This window comes from Neovison vison, chromosome 2 (assembly GCF_020171115.1).
Source record: "Neovison vison isolate M4711 chromosome 2, ASM_NN_V1, whole genome shotgun sequence".
Lineage (NCBI taxonomy): Eukaryota > Metazoa > Chordata > Mammalia > Carnivora > Mustelidae > Neogale > Neogale vison.
Window position 1 is genome coordinate 53,988,629 of NC_058092.1, and position 22,048 is coordinate 54,010,676.

At 41.7% G+C, this 22,048-nt stretch overlaps 1 protein-coding gene across 1 annotated transcript in view; it reads left to right on the forward strand.

Annotated features, from left to right (window-relative positions):
• The first annotated feature begins 281 nt into the window (after positions 1 to 281).
• DNAJC6 (DnaJ heat shock protein family (Hsp40) member C6) overlaps positions 282 to 22,048 on the forward strand; it is a 139,805-nt gene continuing 118,038 nt past the window's right edge. Inside the window, exon 1 of the mRNA XM_044238385.1 lies at positions 282 to 410. Coding sequence (XP_044094320.1) covers positions 296 to 410 — 115 coding nt within the window. The 5' untranslated portion in view covers positions 282 to 295. The remainder of the gene's footprint in view (positions 411 to 22,048) is intronic.

Sequence of the window (22,048 nt, forward strand, 5' to 3'; positions counted from 1 at the left end):
GAAGGCGGGGGACTGAAGCGTTCCCCTGCACAGCTGCCTGGCGCTCCGAGGGCTTCCGGAGGGGGCGCCTCGCGCCAGCGTCCACGCCCCAGGCGGCCGCACCCCGCGGGCTGGGCGCGAGCAGCCGCCTCCCCACCTCCGCGCCCCGCCCTCCCCGGCGCCCGCAAGCTCCTCCCCCGGCGGCCGCGTCCGCCCCCGCGACCGCCCCGCACCTGCAGACGCTCGGCGGCCGGGGAAGCGCTAGGCCAGCCTCGGGCGGCGGCGGCGGCAGCGGGGGAGGGGCGCGGGCGCACAGATGGGAGCAACTGAGAAGGGCGGCAAGAAGAGCCGGAGGCTGTTTTCTTCTTTGCGGCCGTGGAAGGCGACCCGGCGGCTGTGGAGGACGCGCTCGGCTCCCAAGGCGGCGCAGGGTGAGTGTGGTCGCGGCGGGGGGACCTGTTACAGCGCGCGGCTGGCGCGGACTGGACTGCGGGAGGGCCGCGGTGGCTCCCGCAGCCGGAGGCGGCATCTCGGGCCCACCTCTCGGTTCCTGGGACCTCAGGGTGGGAGGCGGCGCGACCTGGATGTCTGGCCTGGCCCGGGCGACCCTCCACCCTGACCTTCGGCCCCTGTGACAAGCCGGATCCCCCAAGCTCTCACGGGGCTGCTCACCGAAGTGCAGGGGCCGGTCTCGGCGCGGTCCCCTTTCTCCTTCTACCCCTGAACACCTCTCGTTGGGCCAGGTGGTTGCAGTTTGTTTCCTGCAAAAGCCCCTGTCTGTAGGTTTGACTGGGGACGGGAGGAATTCAGGCTGCCTCCGGGACACGGTCTACTCAGGTTTGCATCCCGCCCAACACCTGGCCGGTTGCCTGCAATGCAGTAGCCATGGTGGGGGGAATGAATCTGAACCCAAGGTTACCTTCAGGGTCTTCCCCATTTGGACCCACCACCTTTCCAACCTGTCTGCGGTGATTCCCTGTTCGCTGCTAAGCTCTAGTCCCCATAAACTACTTCCTAAACACAGTACACCCTGTCCCCACCATGACCTTAAATCACATTTATTCAGTCCCTGATTCACTCCATTCATTCCTTCCACAATCTGTATTGAGTGCTTCCCATGTGCGGGGGCCTGGGGTGAACAAGATAGGAAAGGCCCAGCTCATGGCACTTCTTCTAGAGGGGGAAACAGACATTACACCCCTCAGATAGGTAAACGTCCCCATTACAGATTGCTATGTGTGCTGGGAAGGAACCACAGAGTGTGCTGGGAGAGGAAAAAAGGCAGAGTTGCCTGGGCTTACAGGGCAGATGGACAGGGAAGACCTCTCTGAGGCAATGTGATTTAAACGGAGACCGGAACACTGAGTGGGAGTTACTCCAGCATGGAGCCTGGGGAGAGCATTCCTGCCAGTGACAATAACAAGTGGAAAAGGTTCCCAGTGTGCCTGAGCTTAGCACCGGGAAAGTGAGGGAGGCAGGGCCTAGATCAAGGTCTGGGTAGGGCATGATGAGAACAGTTTGGATTTTATTTCTAAAGCGAGCTGGAAGGCTACGGATGTGTTCTCAGCAAGGCTGTGACATGATCTGCTAGCTCACTGCCTTGTGTGTATTCAGTGTGGCCATGTCCTCATCTCAGTCTGCCCATCCATCAGGGAGGCTCAAATGCCTTTTCCTCTGTGAAGCCTTTCCTGGGGTTTCTGCCACCTGTAACCTCTTTTTGAGTAGGGCCTCTGGCACTGTTCACCAGGTATTACAGATTCCACGTGGGTGGGTTCTCATCTGTTTCATCATTGCCTCCCCTACCAGGCTATGTCCAGGCTTGGTACTTTCTAGATACCTGTTTGCTAGACTGTGTGTATGTGTGTGTGTGTCCTGTCTTGTCCTTTCCATCTGTTTCTGTCATCTGAGGATTCTTTTTCTGAGAGACTGACATGCCTTGATTTCTAAAATGGCCGACCTGATGCAGGGCAGAAGCTATACTGCACCCCGGCCCTGTCATTGATACAGCCCTCTGCTCCCCTCCACAGGATTGTTTTGAAGATTAAATGAGTTGATGAGTTAAATGAGTTAATAAGTGTGAAGTGCTGGCACAGAGTAAACATTCTAAAACTAAATTTGACCCAAAGCAAGAATTATCTTTTAAATATTTATTTATTGAGTTACAAACAAGCTTTTCTACTGTTGGTAGTTAGACTAAGACTTGGTATTGTTATCTTGCTGGCTTTCAAAGAACGACTTACTATTTTTAGTCAAGGCACAATTAAATTCCTTTCCCACTGCCACTAACCTTAGTAGGTCTGAAGGCTAACATCCCTTTTACTTTAGTTTGCCTGAGGAGTTGAAAAGAAGGGTCATGCAACAAGTATTCCTTGAGTGATAATTACCATGCAGAATGTAATTCCAGTTGTTGTGTAAATGTTTACAAAAGAGGACTACCTGGATATTTCTACTGTAGTAAAATGGGTTAGAATAAGTCTCCTAGTTCTGTAGTGTTTAAAGCCAGTTCTATACTGTGTATACAGCTGTCCTCTCCTCTTTTCTCTGTTTCTGTCCTAGAGGTCACCCGTGGCTTCTTGGAACCCACTGCCACACCACACCTCTTTTTTCTCTTCTTTTTTTAAAGATTCTATATATTTGTCAAGCAAGCGGGAGTAGCAGAGGGAGAGGGAGAAGCAGGCTCCCCACTGAGCAAGGAACACTATGAAAAACTTGATCCCAGGACTCTGGGATCTTGACCTGTGCCTAAGGCACTAACCAACTGAGCCACCCAGGCGTCCCCACACCTCTTTTTTCTTAAGTAGAATAATGGTTGGTCACTATTTCTCTACTTCTCCCATACAACCTGGAGATAAGGCCATCATAATGTCTTATGTTATATGGTACATTATAGTTTATAGAATAGATCAACTACAAGATCTTGTTTCAATCTTGACAGCACACTGGACGAAGGAAGGGCAGATAGTGTTTATTTCTCCCATTTTATAGATGAGGAAGGTGAACTAAGAGACTGACTTGCAGGAGGTCATATGACTGGTGAGTGGTAAACTCAAGCCTGATTGTCCATACAGCATTCTTTCTGCCGCATCTCCCTGCACAAAATAAACATGTTCCAAAATCTATACTCATGGAGAGAAGTAAAATTGATAAATATCATGCAATAAAAGAAATCCATTTCCCCATTTAATTTTTTTTTTTTAAAGGTGGCCTGAATTTCTCATAATGATGGGACATCATCTCATAAGTGATGGACACCAATTTGGGTATCTCAAATCATGTGCTTTGGTGCCAGACTCTGATTAGAATCTGCCATTAGTAAGTGGCACAGTAGTAAGCTGTGTGATCGTGGGCAAGGTGCTAAATCTTTTAAAAACTCAGTTATATGTCATATATAAAATAGAGATGATAATTCCTATGTCACAATGTTACTGTGATGATTACATGAGTTAATGTATATAAAGTGCCTGGTACACAGTAGTCTACAGGGTGGTAGTTATTATTTTTATTAATTTTAGTTCAGATAGTGTACCCTATGATCATATTCCCAACAATGGTTAGTCACAGGACTGGAAAGCTTGGTAACCTATGGGAATAAAACATGGTTGGGAAACTCCTTAGGGGCAGGTGTTCCTTCTGTACTAACCAAAAGGTCTTTCACAGCATCTTTTTTTGTTCCCACCTTTTTTTTTCCCACCAGGAGGCTGCAAGTGAGAAGCTTTAGGTTTAGGGGAATCTTGGCATCTTTTCAGCCTAACATTGTGTCCTGAATATAGAAGACATTCAATAAATATGTTTGTAATGAAAAGATCCTTTAGGAGGTCCTATCTATCTATCTAGACACACACACACACACACACACACAGCCAAAGAGAATGCATCTGCGATTTACTACTAGTAATTGCAGATGCGTTCTTGTGACTGTAAGTAAGATAAATACTTAGAAGAACAATTACTGGGTTAAAAGGTATATGCTTTTTTAATTTGGAAAAATAGCTGACCTCCATACATTTGTGCTAATCTAGCTCCTACCAGGAGTGTGGGCGATTCTTGCCAATACTGAGTACTGTCAGACTTTTTAATGTTAGCCAATTCGATGGGTGTGAAATGGTACTGCAGGGTTGTTTTGTATTGAATTTCCTTAACAAATAATGAAGTAAAGATCTTTTCACATGAATTTTGGCCATGTGTGAATAAGGCCTATTCACGTCTTTCCCCATTTTTTTGTTTTAACTTAATGGTTTGTCTTTTTCTTATCTAACAATTTGTTGGCTTACATGTCCAAACAACTTAAAAAAATATAGCTAAGCATGCAAGCTATTCCAAATGGGAATATGAACAGGCTGTGCCCAAAGGAAATTAACACCCCGAATGCTTCCAAACTTTCTAGAGAACGATATTTTAGACAAATATCAAAGCTTTTATGTCATAGAGAAGGGAGTGAACCGTCGGTGGATTGGTGAAAGTGTTTTGTAAGAAGTAGGTCTTGAAACAATGGTGGAAGACTGGCCCCGAGTTTCTCCCACCTGAAATTACTTCCCTGAAATCCTGGTGGGACAAAGAACTCTTTCCGGAGCTGCAATATTCCATGGAAAGACAGAGACTGGCACTTGAGTCGGTCTCCATTAGCAGATAGTGCTCTCCAGGACAAGTTACTTGGAGAGAAGGATAGGTGATCTGTGGTTTAATCCTTCACTGCCATTTCTAACCATATACCCATCCCTAAACACAAATCACATTGAGTGGAAATAATGATTACTCCTGAGGGATATTAGAAAGATCAAATGAGATCATACATATGAAAGGTCTCTGTAAATACAAGGATATTTGCTAGGCTCTGTGAATTCAGTAACACTGTTCCAGAGTGGGAAAAACTCATTGACCTACAATCTTTAGGCCCTATTCTCTATGATCTGTTCTGCATACAGGTGCATGATGTCAAACATTAGTTCTCCAAGTGTGGTCTCCAGACTAGCAGCATCAGCCTCTCCTGGAACTTTTTAGAAACGTGAAGTGCTGGCCCCCACCTCAGAACTACCAAATCAGAAACTCCAGACGTAGGGTCCAGCAATCTGTTTTAACAAGCCTTGTAATAATTCTGATATATGCCAACATCAGAATGGTTTGAGAACCACTGGCATAGTGCAATGTGCAAAGGCTTTAAAGTCAGCAAATGTGTGTTCTAAAATGTTAACTCTCTCATTTGTCAGCTTTTGGCATGAGCAAGTTACCAGGCCCCTCTTGGGCTTACAAACTCTCATCTATAAAAGGAAGATGGTATCACCTCCCTCACAATGTTGTTTTGAGAACAAAGTATCCTAGCTATGCTACTATTTAGCTCTGTATCCTTTAGCAAGTCACTTCTCCTTTCTGCCTCGTTTTTCTCATCTAAAAAAGATGGAATGGCAAGAGTTACCACGTATGTACTGTTTTACTCTGTGCCAGCCCCTGTCCAAAACTGTGCATATTTTTATTTTATTTAATTCTGACAGTAAACTTCTTTTGCCATCTGTTTTACCATGAGAAAACTGAAGCACAGAGAGGTTAAGTAACAAAGTTACACACCTCATAAGCTGGGATTCAGACCCAGGCAGGGTGCTGTGAAAGTCTTTGCTTTCAGTAATGCTTGAAATCTAAGTTATCAATAAACATCTGAAGATGATGGTGAGAAGAGTGCCCGGCACAGAGTAGGTGCTCCATGTATCAGTTCCCTTCCTTTGCTTTGTAGCCTGGCTTCATGGGAGCCTCTGCAGCTTTTCTTATAGTCATGCTGCCCTCCTGTGTGGTGACCCTCTTTGCAAACCTTTTTCCACCCCCAGGCGGCAATTTTTCTCTCTTTACTTTATGGCCTTTATGGCCACTTGGATGCTCTGAGCAAACCTTCCAGAGGCCTGGTGGGGTGGAGGAAGACAAAGTGAAGCCACCCTGCTGTCACCACCTCAGCCTGTTTTTAGAAGAGGGTCTAGGCCAATCACTGAAAGGTCATTAGGTCTGCCTGATGTGGGACATAGCCTTCAAGCCTCTTTTGCTCTCAAATTTCCAAGAGAATATAAAAACTCTTTTTCTCGTTTGTTTTTTTCTTCAGTGTAAAATTTACAGCTGGCAAGTTGAACCCACAATATTAACAGCAGCATTTTTTCTTTCATTTTTGTTTTACAAAGACAATAAAGAGCCTGATTGTTTTTCAGTTCAGGGTTTCACTCATTGTTCTTGAAAATTCTGTTTGGTTTTGCTCTCAAGATGGCCTCCCTTACTGGGCATGACTCACTGGTCTAGTGACTCAGAAGTGGCATCAAACAAGACAAGGACTGTACAGAGCCTTGAAAGGACTTGGTGGCCAGTGGAGCCTGTTTGAGCTTTTGCTGAACCCAGCTATTGACAGAGGGCATCATTTTCCTTAATGGGTGTTTACAGAGATCCTTGGTACCAGTTTCTTTGAAGTGCGGGGTCTGTCGGAGACACTGCTTTGTTTTGGAAAGCTCCAAGGCTTGAGTCCATTCTGGTCCCTCCACTGGTTTGAGGTTTGCTGTAGGATGAGACAAGGCTTCGGGGAATTCATCTGACCCTGCTTGGAATGGCCCCAGAAGCAGAGGTCAAAGGCTTTTGTAAATATTGTAGCAGGAGGGAAAGTAAAGGCTCTTTTTATTTGAAGAGGATTGCAAACCTCTTTCCACTTAATTAAAAATAACAACAACAACAACAATTAAGGATGGATAGAGACGAACAGATATGTGATAATGCAAATAGAGCAAAACTAGTCAAAGATGTTCATCAAGCAATGCCTCCAGCTATCCATATGTGTGAAACTTTTCAAAGTACAATGTTGGGTAAAATGTAGGTACCTCTGGAAATGACCACGTTCTTGGAAACAATTGACTTCCTTTTTAATTTAAGTGGAAGCCCATTTCCCACTTCCTCACTCCTCCTAGCCTTAGCCTTTTTTTCCTGGGAAGCCTACTTGATTAAAACTCACCTCCTGGAGTGAGGCTGGCAGGGGGTACCTACTCCTTTATGCCAAGGTCTGTACATTCTTTCTGATGTGTAACTCTCACAGCAGCCCTACAAGCTAGTTATTATTTTCTGTAGAAGGTGCAGAGGGGTAAATTTGACCCAGGTCACAAGGTAGTAATATCAGTCTCACAGCATTTATGGAGCCCTCACTTTATGTGTCAGACTTTGTGCCATGCACTTTGCATGTACTAACTTGGTTGAGCCTCACCCAGCCCTAGGAGGTAGGTTCTATCATTGTCTTCGTCTTACAGATCAGGAAGTATTAACATAGAGAAGTGTAGGAGAGGGTCCCAGCTTACTTTAGTGGCCAGGACATAGCAGAGCCAGCCCATGTTTGAACCATCTCTCCTGCTTTATGGCCCCTGCCCTGCTATTCAAACCCAAGTCTTGGCATTCTTCTACCTAATCAGTAAATCAGCATACCTCTTAGGAACCTCTTGTCCTGAAGCCACAGGCTTCTTGAGGACAGCACTGTGTCTTTCCTAGTGCTCAGAGCAGTGCCTGGCACAATGAATATTTATTGAACAAAAGTGCACAAATGGTGGCTTCTTACCACCTCCTTCTTCTCTCCTCTCTGCCCCCAAAGTTGCTCCTAACTGGGCACATTTTGGCCATCCTGGACTTGGTCCTTGGCGATGGAGGAGCCTGTTTTTTTGTGGTCTGTGCACCAACATGGCTCATTTGGTGGCCAGCAAGGAGTTCCGGTGAAGGCAGATTTTCCTCACTGATCTTGAGTTGTCAAAGAGAAGCATAAAGGTATTACCCACTGCCAAGGAAAGATGGGAACAAAACCCAAATACTTAAGATTTTCCAAAACTTTCAGGGAGTCTTTCAATTGTGGCAGCTAGAAATCAACTCCAGGACCCCTAGTGGCCATGGCAAGCTTTCACTCTACAGCTATATTTGACTCTTGGGCTACAGTAATGACCAGGTGCATGCTAGCAATTAGTTCTTTTAAATGTGCCCAAGTATGTTGATAATTATACCTTACATTTATATAGGGCTTAGTTTGCCAAGTACCATGTCTGTTCTCCCTTTTGATCTTCTGAAAGGCATACGCAGGGCAGGTATGATTAGCCCCACTTTATAGATGAGGAAACTGGTGCCAGAGAGGTTGTCACTACTTCCACCACTCAGTTAATAGTGGTAGAGACATGTCTTCGACCCTCTTATCTCAACTCCCACTCCTGCAGATTGTCCATGTCAGTATTGCATTTAACCCAGCAGTTTCTGGGGAATGAGAGCAACAGGTAGGTTTTCTCCTTGTTGCTCTTCTTACAGCTTAGTGAGGTCCTGAATTGGGGTGTTCATCTTTTTGGATATCAATTTACCCATTTATAAAGGGAAATAACCCTCCCTCCCCATCATCTAGAGTACACCTGGAGCAGAGAAGGTGGTGAGGAGTGAGCACTTAAAAAAAAAAAAAAAAAAAAAATCAGAGTGAAGATATTTGGAAGGGACTATGATGACCCTGATCCATTTTTTCATAAAAGAAATTAAATGTCACTTCCTCTCACCACCTGTTTAAAATGGCATGTCTGTTACTTCATTACTGTGCTTCATTTTTCCTCATGGCATTTATTGCCATTTACTGTATGTTTACATTTGTTTGTTTATAGTCTGTCTGAATACTCTTACCAAAATGTAATAGCCACAAGAACAGGATTTGGTCTGTTTCCTGCACTCCTGAGTCCCTAACAGATGGAATTCTACCTGGCGCAAATAACCATTTGTTCAGTGAAGGAATGAAGGAACGAATCTGAGCTATGTAATAATTGAAAGTAAGCTGGAATTGGATGATTGAAAGATTTGCTTGAATTTTCCTTGCCCTCTAAGAGAGGGCTCCCATGATCTTGCTTCCTCATGCCCATTTCTGGCTCATTCTTGACAATCAACTTATGCCTGGATGAAATGGGTTCAGTAATTTGTGTCCATGCAGCAGACATGGGTCACTGTATGCCTCTGTATTGTAATAGCCTCTGAGCAGCTTGAGGAGTAGGACTAGACCCCACTACTTAGCATGGAACCTGGGCCACAGAGAAGTAGAAGAAATAATTGTTGAATGAATGAATATGAAAAAGAAAACAAAGCACAGGTCTCTTAATTCTCTCTGAAATCAAGGTCTCCCTTTGAGAATAAGCTTGGCACATGGCACAGACCTTCCCCCTTTGAACCTGAACCGAATCTCTACAGAGCCTAGGAGGCACCAAACATTTGGTTCCCTAATCTAAGAGAAGGAAAGGCAAGCCTAGACTCCAGATCCAGTTCCATGCCATGTTTTGGAATTTGTGTTTACGTCGGCCTTCATCCCCATCCTTTCTGCTCTAGCATAAGCAAAATTATCACCCCGCACACTGACTTGCAGGCAATTATCAGTGCTCGGGTGCTCCTGCGTTGAGGGACTTCGCCCCTGAGACCGCTGACTTTCTGTGAATGACAAATCAAAAGTCAGGTTTGCAGAATCAGCTGGACTTTCCTGCTCATTTGCAGCAGAGGGAGGAAAGAGAGAATGAAAGATTCTGAAAATAAAGGTAAGGGGCCAACTGCCGAGGGGAGGCTAAAAGATCTAGGGATGAAATGTCACTTCACAGATATGGTTAGTTTGTATTGATGGCCGACTTTAAATTACTGTGTATATCTATTTTTAAAATTCTGGTTATGTAATAAACATGACTCTTTTTTTTTTTGGCTTCTGGTTTCCAAATATTGTGTCATTCAATTTTCCATATCCTTGCTACCAAATAGAACAATATTTTTGCAGTCTTCATTTAATCTTGGCTGAATAACACACATTTCCATTTTACAGATATTCTTGTAAGTGCTCCCAGGATTTTGATAATTTTATTTTTGGAGAGTTCACAATAGTTAATTAATATGTAGGTTTTCAATGCATTATTGCAATTGGAATATCTGAAATACTTAGGACTTTTACAGCTTGGGTTTATAAGAAAAATGTTGACAGAGAATTCCTTAATGAATGTTAATCCTTTCAGGAGGACCCAATGGAGAGCCATCACTGACCTTCAAAACTGTTTATCTTGCAGAGGTGCTCACAGACAAACTACCCCCACCCCTCTGGCCTCCAACTCTAGATCCCTGGTTCATTATCACCACCCCCTACCCCATTACTCGAATTCGGTGTGAGGCAAGGGGGAAGAGAAAAATGGATTTAAATGAAAACTCAGGGAAGGACAGGGCTAGTATTACTAAAATGAGCCAACCAAATTTTTAGTTCAATAACAGGGATTCTGGGGTTTTAAATTCCGACGCTCCTTACATTTTCTGCCGCAGTTGGGGGAGGAGCGATAGACCCCAAGGTCTCCGGAGGCTACACGTGTTTCCCGACCCTGTTACCGGAAGGAGCCCTTCCTGCTGTGTCGCTCCTGCTCCTGGTCGGAGTGGCAGTGGAAGGCGCAGAGGGGCCCGGCTCCCGGGAAAGCCACCCCTCCCCCGCCCCCCCCCCAAAGCTCCAGGGCAGCCGCCGCAGCAGAAGACGCCATCTCCGTGCCGCCGTGCCAGCCTCTGCTTCCCGAGCGCTAATTTTAGGGTTTGCCCGCCCCCCTTTTCCCCTCTGGCTTTAGCGGTTCTCACACCTGAGCCGCTGCGCAGCGGTTTGCACCTCACCCTCTCCTCCCTGTGAGCTCCGCGTTAAGGAGGCCCCAGCCTCTTGGACACTGGGGCTGGGGTGCGCAGGTGGAGGCCGGCACGCAGCAGGTTACTTGCGTCCACCGAGCCTCGCTGAGACACCCTGAGTTAAGTTGTTTGCGTGACCAGGAAGACGGATACAGGCCCCAAGTCTTCTCCTCCCTTTACGCCAGGCACCCCCCCTCACCTGCCCCCCCCCCCCCCCCCGCGCTTGGTCTTCCCCAGACCCTTACCTGGTTACTCTGTGGTTTGTTGTAAGATTCCCACCTTGTGATGGTCAATGATGTTTATTCCACATTAAAAAAGGACCTCCCCCTCCCCACCAAACCAAACCAAACCAAACCAAAACCAAAAACCACCAGAAAGCCAAGACACAGAAAGCAAAACCCCAAAGCCACAAACAGCCTGATGCCGATATTTTAATCTACTGAACTGTTTGTAATGAAGTTTCCCAAGCAATGCAATTTTCTGTAATTGAGGCTTTAAAAGGGGCAGGGGTAGTTGGTGTTGGTAGTATTAATATCTAATAGGTTCTGGATCATTCACATCCCTGTATTGATCTGTGGTTTTGATGTTTAAATTTTAATTAAGCAGCCTTAGGTGGGGGAAAGGATCTATGTATGCATGGGCCTGGCAAGTGGAAAGAGGGCCTCTCCACTGCTAAGCCAGCCTCTGGTGAACAAACAGAACTAGTGCCTGTATAATCCAAAGTATTTAAATGAACTCAGGAGTGTAATTTTTCCCTGTGTTGTTTTCAGTGGCCAGAGAAAGGGTTTTGGGGAAGAAAAAAGAAATTCCTTATATGCCATGTCATGCTAGGCCATGCTCATATTTTAGAAAAAGTTAAGACTGTCTCAATTGGAGGCACTGGATGGGGCTGATATTCCCTATTGTTTGCAATTTTACCACTCAGTTTCTCAGTGTGTCAGCGTGTTTTAAGCTTCAAATCCCTAGCTGCTTTTTGAGGGGAGTTGGTATTTAGAAATTTGTTTCTCTTTGTTTTGTACAGAGCCTTTGGTTGGGAGTCAGGATAGTCACTAATTTATTAGTGACTAAGGACAAGACCCTTTATTCCTTTGGATCTTAGATTCCTTAAAATGGAGAAATGTTAGACGGGATCACTGCCCTTCAGATTGTGGATGGTAAGAAAGTAATGTAGTGGGTCTTGAACAACATTTTAGAGAGATGACATAGAATAGAAAATGTCACACACCAGAGCACCTGGTAAGGGTAACCATTGTTTACTGAAACTTCTGTTAGGGGTACTTAGGCTTGTTTATGCATGTAGGTACAGACTGTCTTGATGTCAGATGTGTTTCTTACTGTGAATCCTAGTCAGGGGTTTGAGAAACATTGAAATACAGCATAGCTTACTAATTTGGTTTTCAAGGAGTCTGTGAAGTGATATGTATGTCCATTTTGTTTATGTATGAGGAGAACAGTTTTTCTCAGATTTTCAAAAAGGTCTAAGATTCCCCAAAAGGTTCTGAATCATTGTTTTTCTAAGGTCTTCCAAGACCCTTCCAAGCTGATTTATTAGTGATCAAAGAATCTTTTCAGGGCCAGGAGATGTGTATGTGTTGACAGAGAGCAGTTGAGTATACAATGTGAGGGGATTGGTGTGTGTGTGTTGAGGGGGGGGTGCCTGTGCCCAGCGGTGAGGAGAAGGTGTGACCATGGTAACCAGACCATGAGAGTTATTTGTAGGTTCCAAAGTACCAGTTGGTGACCTGAATATGAAACATAACTATCTAAAAATTTGATTCTTTATGCTGAAAACTACCAAAAAAAAAACCTGTTAAAATGTTGTGAATTGTTTGAAAGTCAACTCTCCTTGCAAAGACTGAAAATGAGAATCAGATAAAATCTGAGGAAGTTGATGGGGCAAATAAATCATCAGGATATTGGTAGGCAGAAACTGAATTTTTATAAGCTACCATCACAGGACTAATGTTCAGTAAATGTTGAGTTGTGATTTAACAAATGCCTGTCTTTTTCCTCCTTTTGGTGCCTCCTATCTTAAGACAGTTCAGTGAAGATTTTATTTTATTTTATTTTGTAAAGGTTTCAGTTATTTGAGAGAGACAGAAAACATGATTGGGGGGGAGGGGCAGAGAGAGAGAGGGAGAAGCAGACTCCCCACTGAGCAGGGGAGGGGCCCACCCCGGGGCTTGACTCTGGGGCTGGGGGCTTGATTTGGGCTCCAGGGGCTCTACTTGGGGCTTGACTTGGGCTTGATTCCAGGACCCTGAGACCATGACCTGAGCCCAAGGCAGTTGCTAAACTGACTGAGCCACCCAGGTGCCCTTCAGTGATGCTTTTAAATACAAAAGCTACTGTATAACATTTACCCTGAATAGCAAAATGCTTTGCAAACCAGAAAAAAAAAATTATGTATAAGGCAACTAAGGAGAAAATAATTGAATGAGTTAATAAGTAGATATTGGCAAACATGACAGCTAATTATAATAATAACAACCATAACTCCTATTTCATGAACAACTAGTACGTGAAAAGCACTTTACATATTGTCACAACACTGTAGGGCAGGTAAAGAAATTGTGCATGTAAAGAAATGAATTAAGAATTTTGTATAGGTACACATGGCTAGTGAGTAGCAGAGTCAGGATTCAAACCCAGTTCATTTTACCTCCAAACCACTCACATGGTAGGCCAGGGCTTGAGAATAAGTAGCGTGGTGAAATTACGTAGTTATTAATAAAAATTTCAACATCATCTATTATTAGAAATAATTTATGTAATTGTCAAAAGGGAAATGAGAAATGTAGAAATGATGGCTTTTGACTAATTTTCTGGATTGTGTTTATTTAGAAAATAAGTGTTCCAACTCAGCTTGAAAATTTCCTTTTATTTAGAAAGTTTCCGAGAATTTTGTGCAACAAGGTTTTAAAAGCAGTGATATGAAAGAATAGGAGTGGAGGATGTGAAAATTTGGTTGGAAAATTTTTTTCTACAGGAGTGTAGGACAAAAAGTTCTGTTAAACTTCGTTATTTTCCTGTTTTTTATCTCAGGAAAACAGGCATGGCATTTTTTTGAACAAATGGAAGTTATGTATAATGACTTAAAGTGGTAAAACTAGGTGTGGAGCATTGTCTATGTCAGCAGTTCTCGAAAGAATTTGGATTTTCACTGAAAGTTATTACAAAATCTGATTGGGAGTTTGAATATGGACAGATCTGGGCTTTTAGGTACTAAATATTAAAAAGACTATGGTGTACATCCCCTAATCTATAATCCAAATACAGTAAGTGGAAGGAAATTAAAAGACATTGTGATTTTTCTTAACCACCAAGATTATGTTGAGACTTTTAGAGAAAACTCAAATTCTTTCAAGGATTTTTGTCATTTGCTGCGTGTGACTCGGTATGTTGGAGAAATGATATGTTGGCTGGGGTCATATGTAAATGGCTGACTGATTTCTCAGTCTTCAGAGCTAGCATGTGATAAAACTGGGTTTTCTGCCTCCCTTATTGCAGTGGTTCTCAAAGGTACCGCTTTGGGGTGAGGGGCAAGGACACACTGGAAATATGTAAGGGGCTCTAGAAGCTTTCACTGGGCAGAAACCAGAAATGCTGTAGACATTCTGCAGTGTTCCAGACTATTCCATTCAGTGACAAATTATCTCTTGTCCGGGACAACTTTCAAATGTTTTGCTGAAGAGGTAAGTAAAAACTCTATACTTTTCTGAGCCTAGAACACTCATTGGTTTTATATACAGTGAAATTTTCACGATTAGAAATGCTGTGTAAATTGAGGGCAGATCATACTTAATTTTGTTCAGAAAAACCACTTACGGAAAGCAGCACTGCTTCTGTTTGAGAAACCAGTAAAACACAACTGTCTCATTCAGTCTGCATAGAGGTCCATGTACCTGACTCCTTTACCATGTTCTCTAATATAGTATTGTCTGAGCATTTGCATATTGAAATCCATATTTTTATTATGATTTTTTTTTACTTCTCTTACATTATAGTTGGTATATTGTATATATTTTGTTTAGTTTTGTGTGAAGTAGGGTATATTACCTTTCAGTTTCATTTTGAGATACTAAACAGGGAAATATAAAACATTTTCATATTTATAGATATTTGTGTTACTCAGAGTATGCAAAACGACCTCCTTAATGACTTAAAGAATTTGAGCCAGCATTACAACTTTTGGAGATTATATACTCAATTTTGTATTCCAGGTTCATTTAAAAGATTCGAACAGTCTATAACAATGAAACTGAGCTGAGCGTAAACTGCACTCTTTAAGGCAGAAATAAGTGTTACAAACCTTCTGAAAAATGATATCACTGGTAATTGATTTTTATTTATGCTACTGTAACTGGCATTTTAAAATTCCACTCTCTAATTGCTTGTTGTTAGGATATAGAAATAAAGCTGGTTTTTATTTGTTGACCTTATTTCAGGAACCTTGCATTATTCACTTATTAATTTTAGTAGTTTTAGATTTTTTTAGGTAGTTAGATTTCTGTGAATAATGACAGCTTTATGTCTTCCTTTCCAGTCCTTAGACTATTTATCCCTTGCATTATTGTACTAGTTAGGATCTCTCTTGCAGTGTTGACTAGAAGTGATGGTGAGTGTCCTTATCTTGATCCTCATTAGAGGATATGCTATCAATCTTTGGTCATTAAGTACAATATTTGATATAGGATTTACATAGGTGTTTTAAAAATCAGATTAAGAAAGTTATCTTCTATTCTTAGTGTGCTAAGCTTTTATCATGAATTTTTTAAAGTTTATTTATTTATTTATTTATTTATTTTTAAGATTTTATCTATTTGATTTGACAGAGAGAGATATCACAAGTAGGCAGAGAGGCAGGCAGAGAGAGAGGGAAGCAGGCTCCCTGCTGAGCAGAGAGCCCGATGCGGGGCTTCATCCTAGGACACTGAGATCATGACCTGAGCTGAAGGCAGCAGCTTAATCCACTGAGCCACCCAGATGCCCTATTTATTTATTTTTTAAAAAGATTTTATTTATTTTTTCTACAGAGATCACAAGTAGGCAGAGAGACAGGCAGAGAGAGAGGAAGGGAAGCAGGCTTCCGGCCAAGCAGAGAACCCGATGAGAAGTCTCAATCCGGAGCCTGGGACCATGACCTGAGCCGAAGGCAGAGATTTTAACCCACTGATCCACCCAGGCACCCCTGTTTCTTTTTAAAAAATTAATTATTTATTTATTTGAGAGCAAGGGGGAGAGAGAGAGAGAGAGAGAGAAAGAGAAAGAGAGAACAAGCAGGGAGAAGGGGCAGAGGCAAAGGGGTAAGCAGACTCCCTAGGAGCAAGGACCCTGATGTGGGGTGGATCCCAGGACCCTGGGATCATGACCTGAGCCCCAAGGCAGATGCTTAACCCACTGAGGCATCCAGGTAGTGCCCCTTTAGCGAAAGTTTTTTGGTGTCATGACATCATGATTGTACTATTTTATTTTGTTGATATGAATTATGTTGATATGTATTTTTTTAGTGTTAACTTTGCTCAACTTACTTGTGATACATTATCCTTCGTACAGGTTGTTAGATTTGACTTGCTCATATTTTGTTGAGGAATGTTTTTGTTCACGAGAGAGATTTACTTATAATTTTCTGTTGTGGTGGTCCCCTTGCCAGGACATAAAGGTTTTACTGACTTTATAAAACAAGTTTATAAACAAAGTTTAAAAACAAATTTATAAAACAAAGTTATTACTTTATAAAACAAGTTTGGAGATACTTCCTCTCTATTTTGTTCTTTGGAATGGTTTTGTAGGATTGGAATTATTCTTTTTAAATGTCTGGATGAATTTACTGCTGAAATTATTTGGGCCTAGAAATTTTGTGTAGGAAGGTTTTTTTTTCTTTTCTTTTTTAAAGATTTTATTTATTTATTTGACAGAGACAGATCACAAGTAGGCAGAGAGGCAGGCAGAGAGAGAGAGGAGGAAGCAGGCTCCCCGCTGAGCAGAGAGCCCAACGCGGGACTCGATCCCAGGACCCTGAGATCATGACCTGAGCCGAAGGCAGCGGCTTAACCCACTGAGCCACCCAGGGTGTAGGAAGGTTTTAAGAGGTGGATTCATTTATTTTAATAGGTATGGATTTATTCAGGTTTCCCATTTCTTTTTATGTTAGTAAGTTGTGTTTTTCTAGGAATTTATCCACTTCATCTGAATTTTCAGACTTATTAGTAAAAGGTTTTCTTTTTATCCTTTTAAGATCTTAATATTTGTAGGTTGTATGGTCTTGTCTCTCTTTTTTTTTTTTTTGGTGCTATTGATACCTCTCTCTTTTTGATGCATATTGCCAAAGCTTTATGAATTTTATTAATCTTTGCAAAGAGCTAGTATTTTTGATTTGGCTGTCTTTTCTATTATAAATTTGTTTGAGATCTCATGAGTTCTATTATCATTATTATTTACTTTTATACTCTTTGATTCCAGTTTTCTTTCTTTCTTTCTTTCTTTCTTTTTTTTTTTTTTTAGATTTTATTTATTTATTTGACAGAGAGAGATCACAAGTAGGCAGAGAAGCAGGCAGAGGGAGAGGGGGAAGCAGGCTCCCTGCTGAGCTGGGAACCTGATGTGGAGCTGGATCCCAGGACCCTGAGATCATCACCTGAGCTGAAGGCAGAGGCTTAACCCACTGAGCCACCCAGGCACTCCTGATTCCAGTTTTCTGAAATTTTTTCTAGTTTCTTAAAATAGAAGCTTATATCTCTGATTATCATTTTTCTTCCAAAAATATTTTCATTTAAGGATATCAGTTTTCCTCTAAGCAGAGCTTTAGCTGCATCCTGTTAGTTTTGTTCTGTCATATTTATATTGTCATTTAGTTCAAAATATTTTATAATTTCCATTGTGATTTTTTTTCTTTTTTGGGCACACAGGGTCAGGTAGAAATGAACTACTTAAAAAAAAAGTATTTATTTTAATTCCAGTTAGTTAACATACAGTGTTATATTAGTTTCAGGGGGATAAAATAGTGTTCCAGCAATTCCTTACATCACCTGGTGCTCATCACAAACACACTCCTTAATCTCCATCACCTATTTCACCCGTCCCCCCACCCATCTAGAAATGTACTTCTTCATTACTAAGTAGCTGGGGAGTTTCTAGTTTTTCGGGTTTTTTCCCCCCTTGCTTTTTGTTCCTAGCTTACTTTTCCTGTGGTCAGAGAACATACTTTGGATGATTGTAGTTCTTTAAAATTATATATATATATATATATATATATATATATATATATAAATATATATATAATCTCTCTCTCTCTATATATATATATTTTTTTTTTTTTTTTGAGGCTGATTGAACCTTTATTTTATTTTTTTTTTTTTTTAATTTTTTTTTTTTTTTAAGATTTTATTTTATTTATTTGAGAGAGAGAGACAGTGAGAGAGAGCATGAGCGAGGAGAAGGTCAGAGGGAGAAGCAGACTCCCCATGGAGCTGGGAGCCCGATGTGGGACTCGATCCCGGGACTCCAGGATCACGCCCTGAGCCGGAGGCAGTCGTTTAACCAACTGCGCCACCCAGGCGTCCCTGATTGAACCTTTACTTTAAAAGTAGGCTCCATACCTAGTGTGGGGCTTAAACTCACAACCCTGATATCAAGAGTTGCATGCTCGGGGCGCCTGGGTGGCTCAGTGGGTTAAGCCTCTGCCTTCGGCTCAGATCATGATCTCAGGGTCCTGGGATGGAGCCCCACATCAGGGTCCTTGCTCCCTAGGGAGTCTGCTTCCCCCTTTGCCTCTGCCCCTTCTCCCTGCTTGTTCTCTCTTTCTCTCTCTCTCTCTCTCTCCCCCTTGCCCTCAAATAAATAAATAAATAAATTTTTAAAAATAAACAGGGGCAACTGGGTGGCTCAGTTGGTTGCTCAGCAGGGAGCCTGCTTCCCTCTCTGTCTCTGCCTGCCTCTCCATCTACTTGTGATTTCTCTCTGTCAAATAAATACATAAAATCTTTAAAAAAAGAAAAGAGTTGCATGCTCTACTGACTGAGCCAGCCAGGTGCCTGCCCCTTACATGTCTGCTGGAAAAGAACGTGCATACTGAGGTTATTTGGTTCCATCTTCTATATATGTCAATTATATCACTTTTTAGGATCTTGTAGCTCAGATCTTATATATCTTTACTGTCCCATTATGACTTTGTATTTGCCTGTTTCTCTTTTTATATTGGCTAACTTTTGCTTTATTTAACTTTGAGGCTGTGATTTTTAGATGCATACCATATATATTTAGAATTGTTATATCTTTATTGTGAAATCTCTCATATCTAGTAATGCTTCCTATCTTAAAGTCTACCTTTCTAATATTAACGGACCCATACCAGCTTTCTTGGGGCTAATACATACATGGTATATCTTTTTCCATCTTTATACTTCAGTTTAATTTTGCTTTTATGTTTAATCCATATCTTCTGTAAGTAGCATATAGAAGAATTTTTTAAAAATCCAGTCTGGGGGCAGCTGGGTGGCTCAGTTGGTTAGAGCCTCTGCCTTCGACTCAGGTCATGATCTCAGGGTCCTGGGATCAAGCCCCGCACCAGGCTCTCTGCTCAGCAGGTGGCCTGCTTCCATCTCACTCTCTGCTGCCTCTCTGCCTACTTGTGATCTCTGTCTGTCAAATAAAGAAATAAACTCTTAAAAAAAAAATCCAGTCTGACAGTTTAGTCTTTAGTTCAAATGTTTAAAGCATTTTATTTTTTAATTAACTAATTAATTTTTTTAAAAGATTTTATTTATTGGGCGCCTGGGTGGTAAGCCGCTGCCTTCGGCTCAGGTCATGATCTCAGGGTCCTGGGATTGAGTCCCATGTCGGGCTCTCTGCTCGGCAGGGAGCCTGCTTCCCTCTCTCTCTCTCTCTCTCTCTCTCTCTCTGCCTGCCTCTCCATCTACTTGTGATTTCTCTCTGTCAAATAAATAAATAAAATCTTAAAAAAAAAAGATTTTATTTATTTATTTGCGAGTGAGAGTGAGAGAGAGCATGAGAGGGGAGAAGGTCAGAGGGAGAAGCAGACTCCCCACAGAGCTGGGAGCCTGATGAGGGACTCAATCCCAGGACTCCCAGATCATGACCTGAGTCGAAGGCAGGCGCTTAACCAACTGAGCCACCCAGGCGCCAATGCTTTTTAATATAAAAAACGTTTTATATTAAGGTCTACAGTTACCATGTTACTATTTGTTTCCTATCTGTGTCCTACCTACTTTACCATTTTTTTCTTCTTTGTTTTTTCTTGGATTAATCAAGCATTATTTTTAACTTTCCCTTTTTCCTCTCTACTAGCATGTTACACATTTATTTTCATTTTACTTTTTGTGTGTATGTGATTGGTCCAGTGCTACATTTACATAATCACATTCCAGACAAGTTAGGCTCTGAGAATACTTGAATTCTATTTACCCTGCCTTCCCTTCGCAATGCCCCCTCCCCTTCTGCCTCTTGTGTCTTTATTAGAATTCATTTAAGTTATATATTTAATTCCTCATGAGATCCTGATATTGTTTTTCACAATCAGTCTCCACTTAGATTTACTAACATATATACTCTAGTCATTGCTTTTCATTACTTCCATTCATTCCCCCTGAGATCTTTTCCTTCTGCATAAAAAAAAACCAAAACAACAAAAGAACTTCCTTTAGTATTTCTTGTAATGCATATCTGGCATGAAAGAATATTCATAGTTTTTTGGTCTGGAAATGATTAGTTTCGCCTTCATTTTTGAAGATAATTTCATTGGATTTATAGAATTCTGGAGAGTAAGATCCCCCCCACCCCGCCATTACTTTAATGATGCCATTCCATTGTCACTAGCTTTCTTCCTTTCTTGGAAAGTTAGCTATTAGTTTTATTGTTCCTGTTTGATGTTGCATCTTTTTTCTTTGGCAGTTTTTTTTTTTTTTTCCTTTGGCAGTTTTTAAAGACTTTTCTTGGGGTGACTGAATGGCTCAGTCAACCAACTGCTATCCACTAGTATCATGATCTCAGAGTGCTGGAATCAAGCCCCATGTCAGGTTCCTGCTCAGTGCGAAGTCTGTTGCTTCTCCCTGCCCCCCACCCCCCATGTTTATTTGCTTGCTCTCTCTCAAACAAACGAATAAAATCTTTAAAAAAAATATTTTTTTCTTTATGTATTTGGTTTTCAGCAGTTTTTCTAGGTGTGATTTTCCTTGTGTTTATCCTGCTTGGGGCTTTTAGACCTTCTTAAATCTGTGTGGCTTAATGTTTGTTTGTTTGTTTGTTTTTTAATTCTCATAATTCTCTGCCATTATCTTTTCAAATATTGTTTTTGCTTTGTTCTTTTCTCTCTTTTTGGGATTCTTTTTTTTTTTTTTCTTTTTGGGATTCTAATTACTTATATGTTGAAACTTTTTACTCTGTTCCATACATGTCCAATTTTGTTATCTGTATTCTTAGTCTTCATTTCTCTTTTCCATTTTGATTATATTTTGCTATCTTAGGGCTCTCTAACTCTTTGCTGTGTATTATTACACAATCTGTTAACTTAATATCATTTTGTAATTTTCAGCTTTCATATTTTTATTAGATTATTTTAAATAATAGACTCTCAAGAAAACCAAAAAACAAAAACCAAAAAAGACAAAAAACCAAACCCAGGGGCCCCTGGGAGGCTGTCAGTTGGGTGACCAGCTCTTGGTTTTGGCTCAGGTTGTGATCTTAGGATCATGTGATAGAGTCCTCTGTTGGGCTCCATGCTTTAGCACTGAGTCTGCTTCGGACTTTCTCTTTTTCTCCCGCTGTGCCTCCCCTTGTTCTCTCTCTCTGAAATAAAATGAATCTTTTAAAGAAATAGATTTTCCATCTTACTTATTTCTTCAAATACATTAATCGCAATCATTTTAAAGACCATACTTATTACTTCCTATGTATGGGTCATGTGTGAATCTGTTTGTACTTTCTGTTTTTCTTCTTGGTTCTCTTTCTTCATTTGCCTGACAGTTTTTTATTAAATGTCCAGTATTGTGTATGAAAATGCTCTGGATGATATCTTCTCCTTTATGAGTACATTTACCCTATTCTTTGCCCACAGGAGAAAAAAGATCACCTCAATCTAATCAGGCTTTCAGCCTAATTAAGTGTGTTTTGCAGACTTTTAAGATTTGGTCTGTTTCTGGGTTCTCCCAATCCTAGGCCCACAGGAATACTGATTGAGAGAACCTTAGATGTTTTCCTCAGCAAGTCCTAACCTCCAATTTTTATCTTCCTAATACTGTGAGTCCACGGAATACTTTGAAAAAAAAAAAAATGCTCATTCTGTCTTTCATCTCCTCGCCTTCTGAGCCTCTTACCCCTTGCGGCTCTGTTAGCCATACTTCAAGGAGAAGCTCATGTCAGGTTCTCTTCTTTGAGCTTCTCCAGGACGTGACTTTTCAGTCCCGAATCCTTTTTG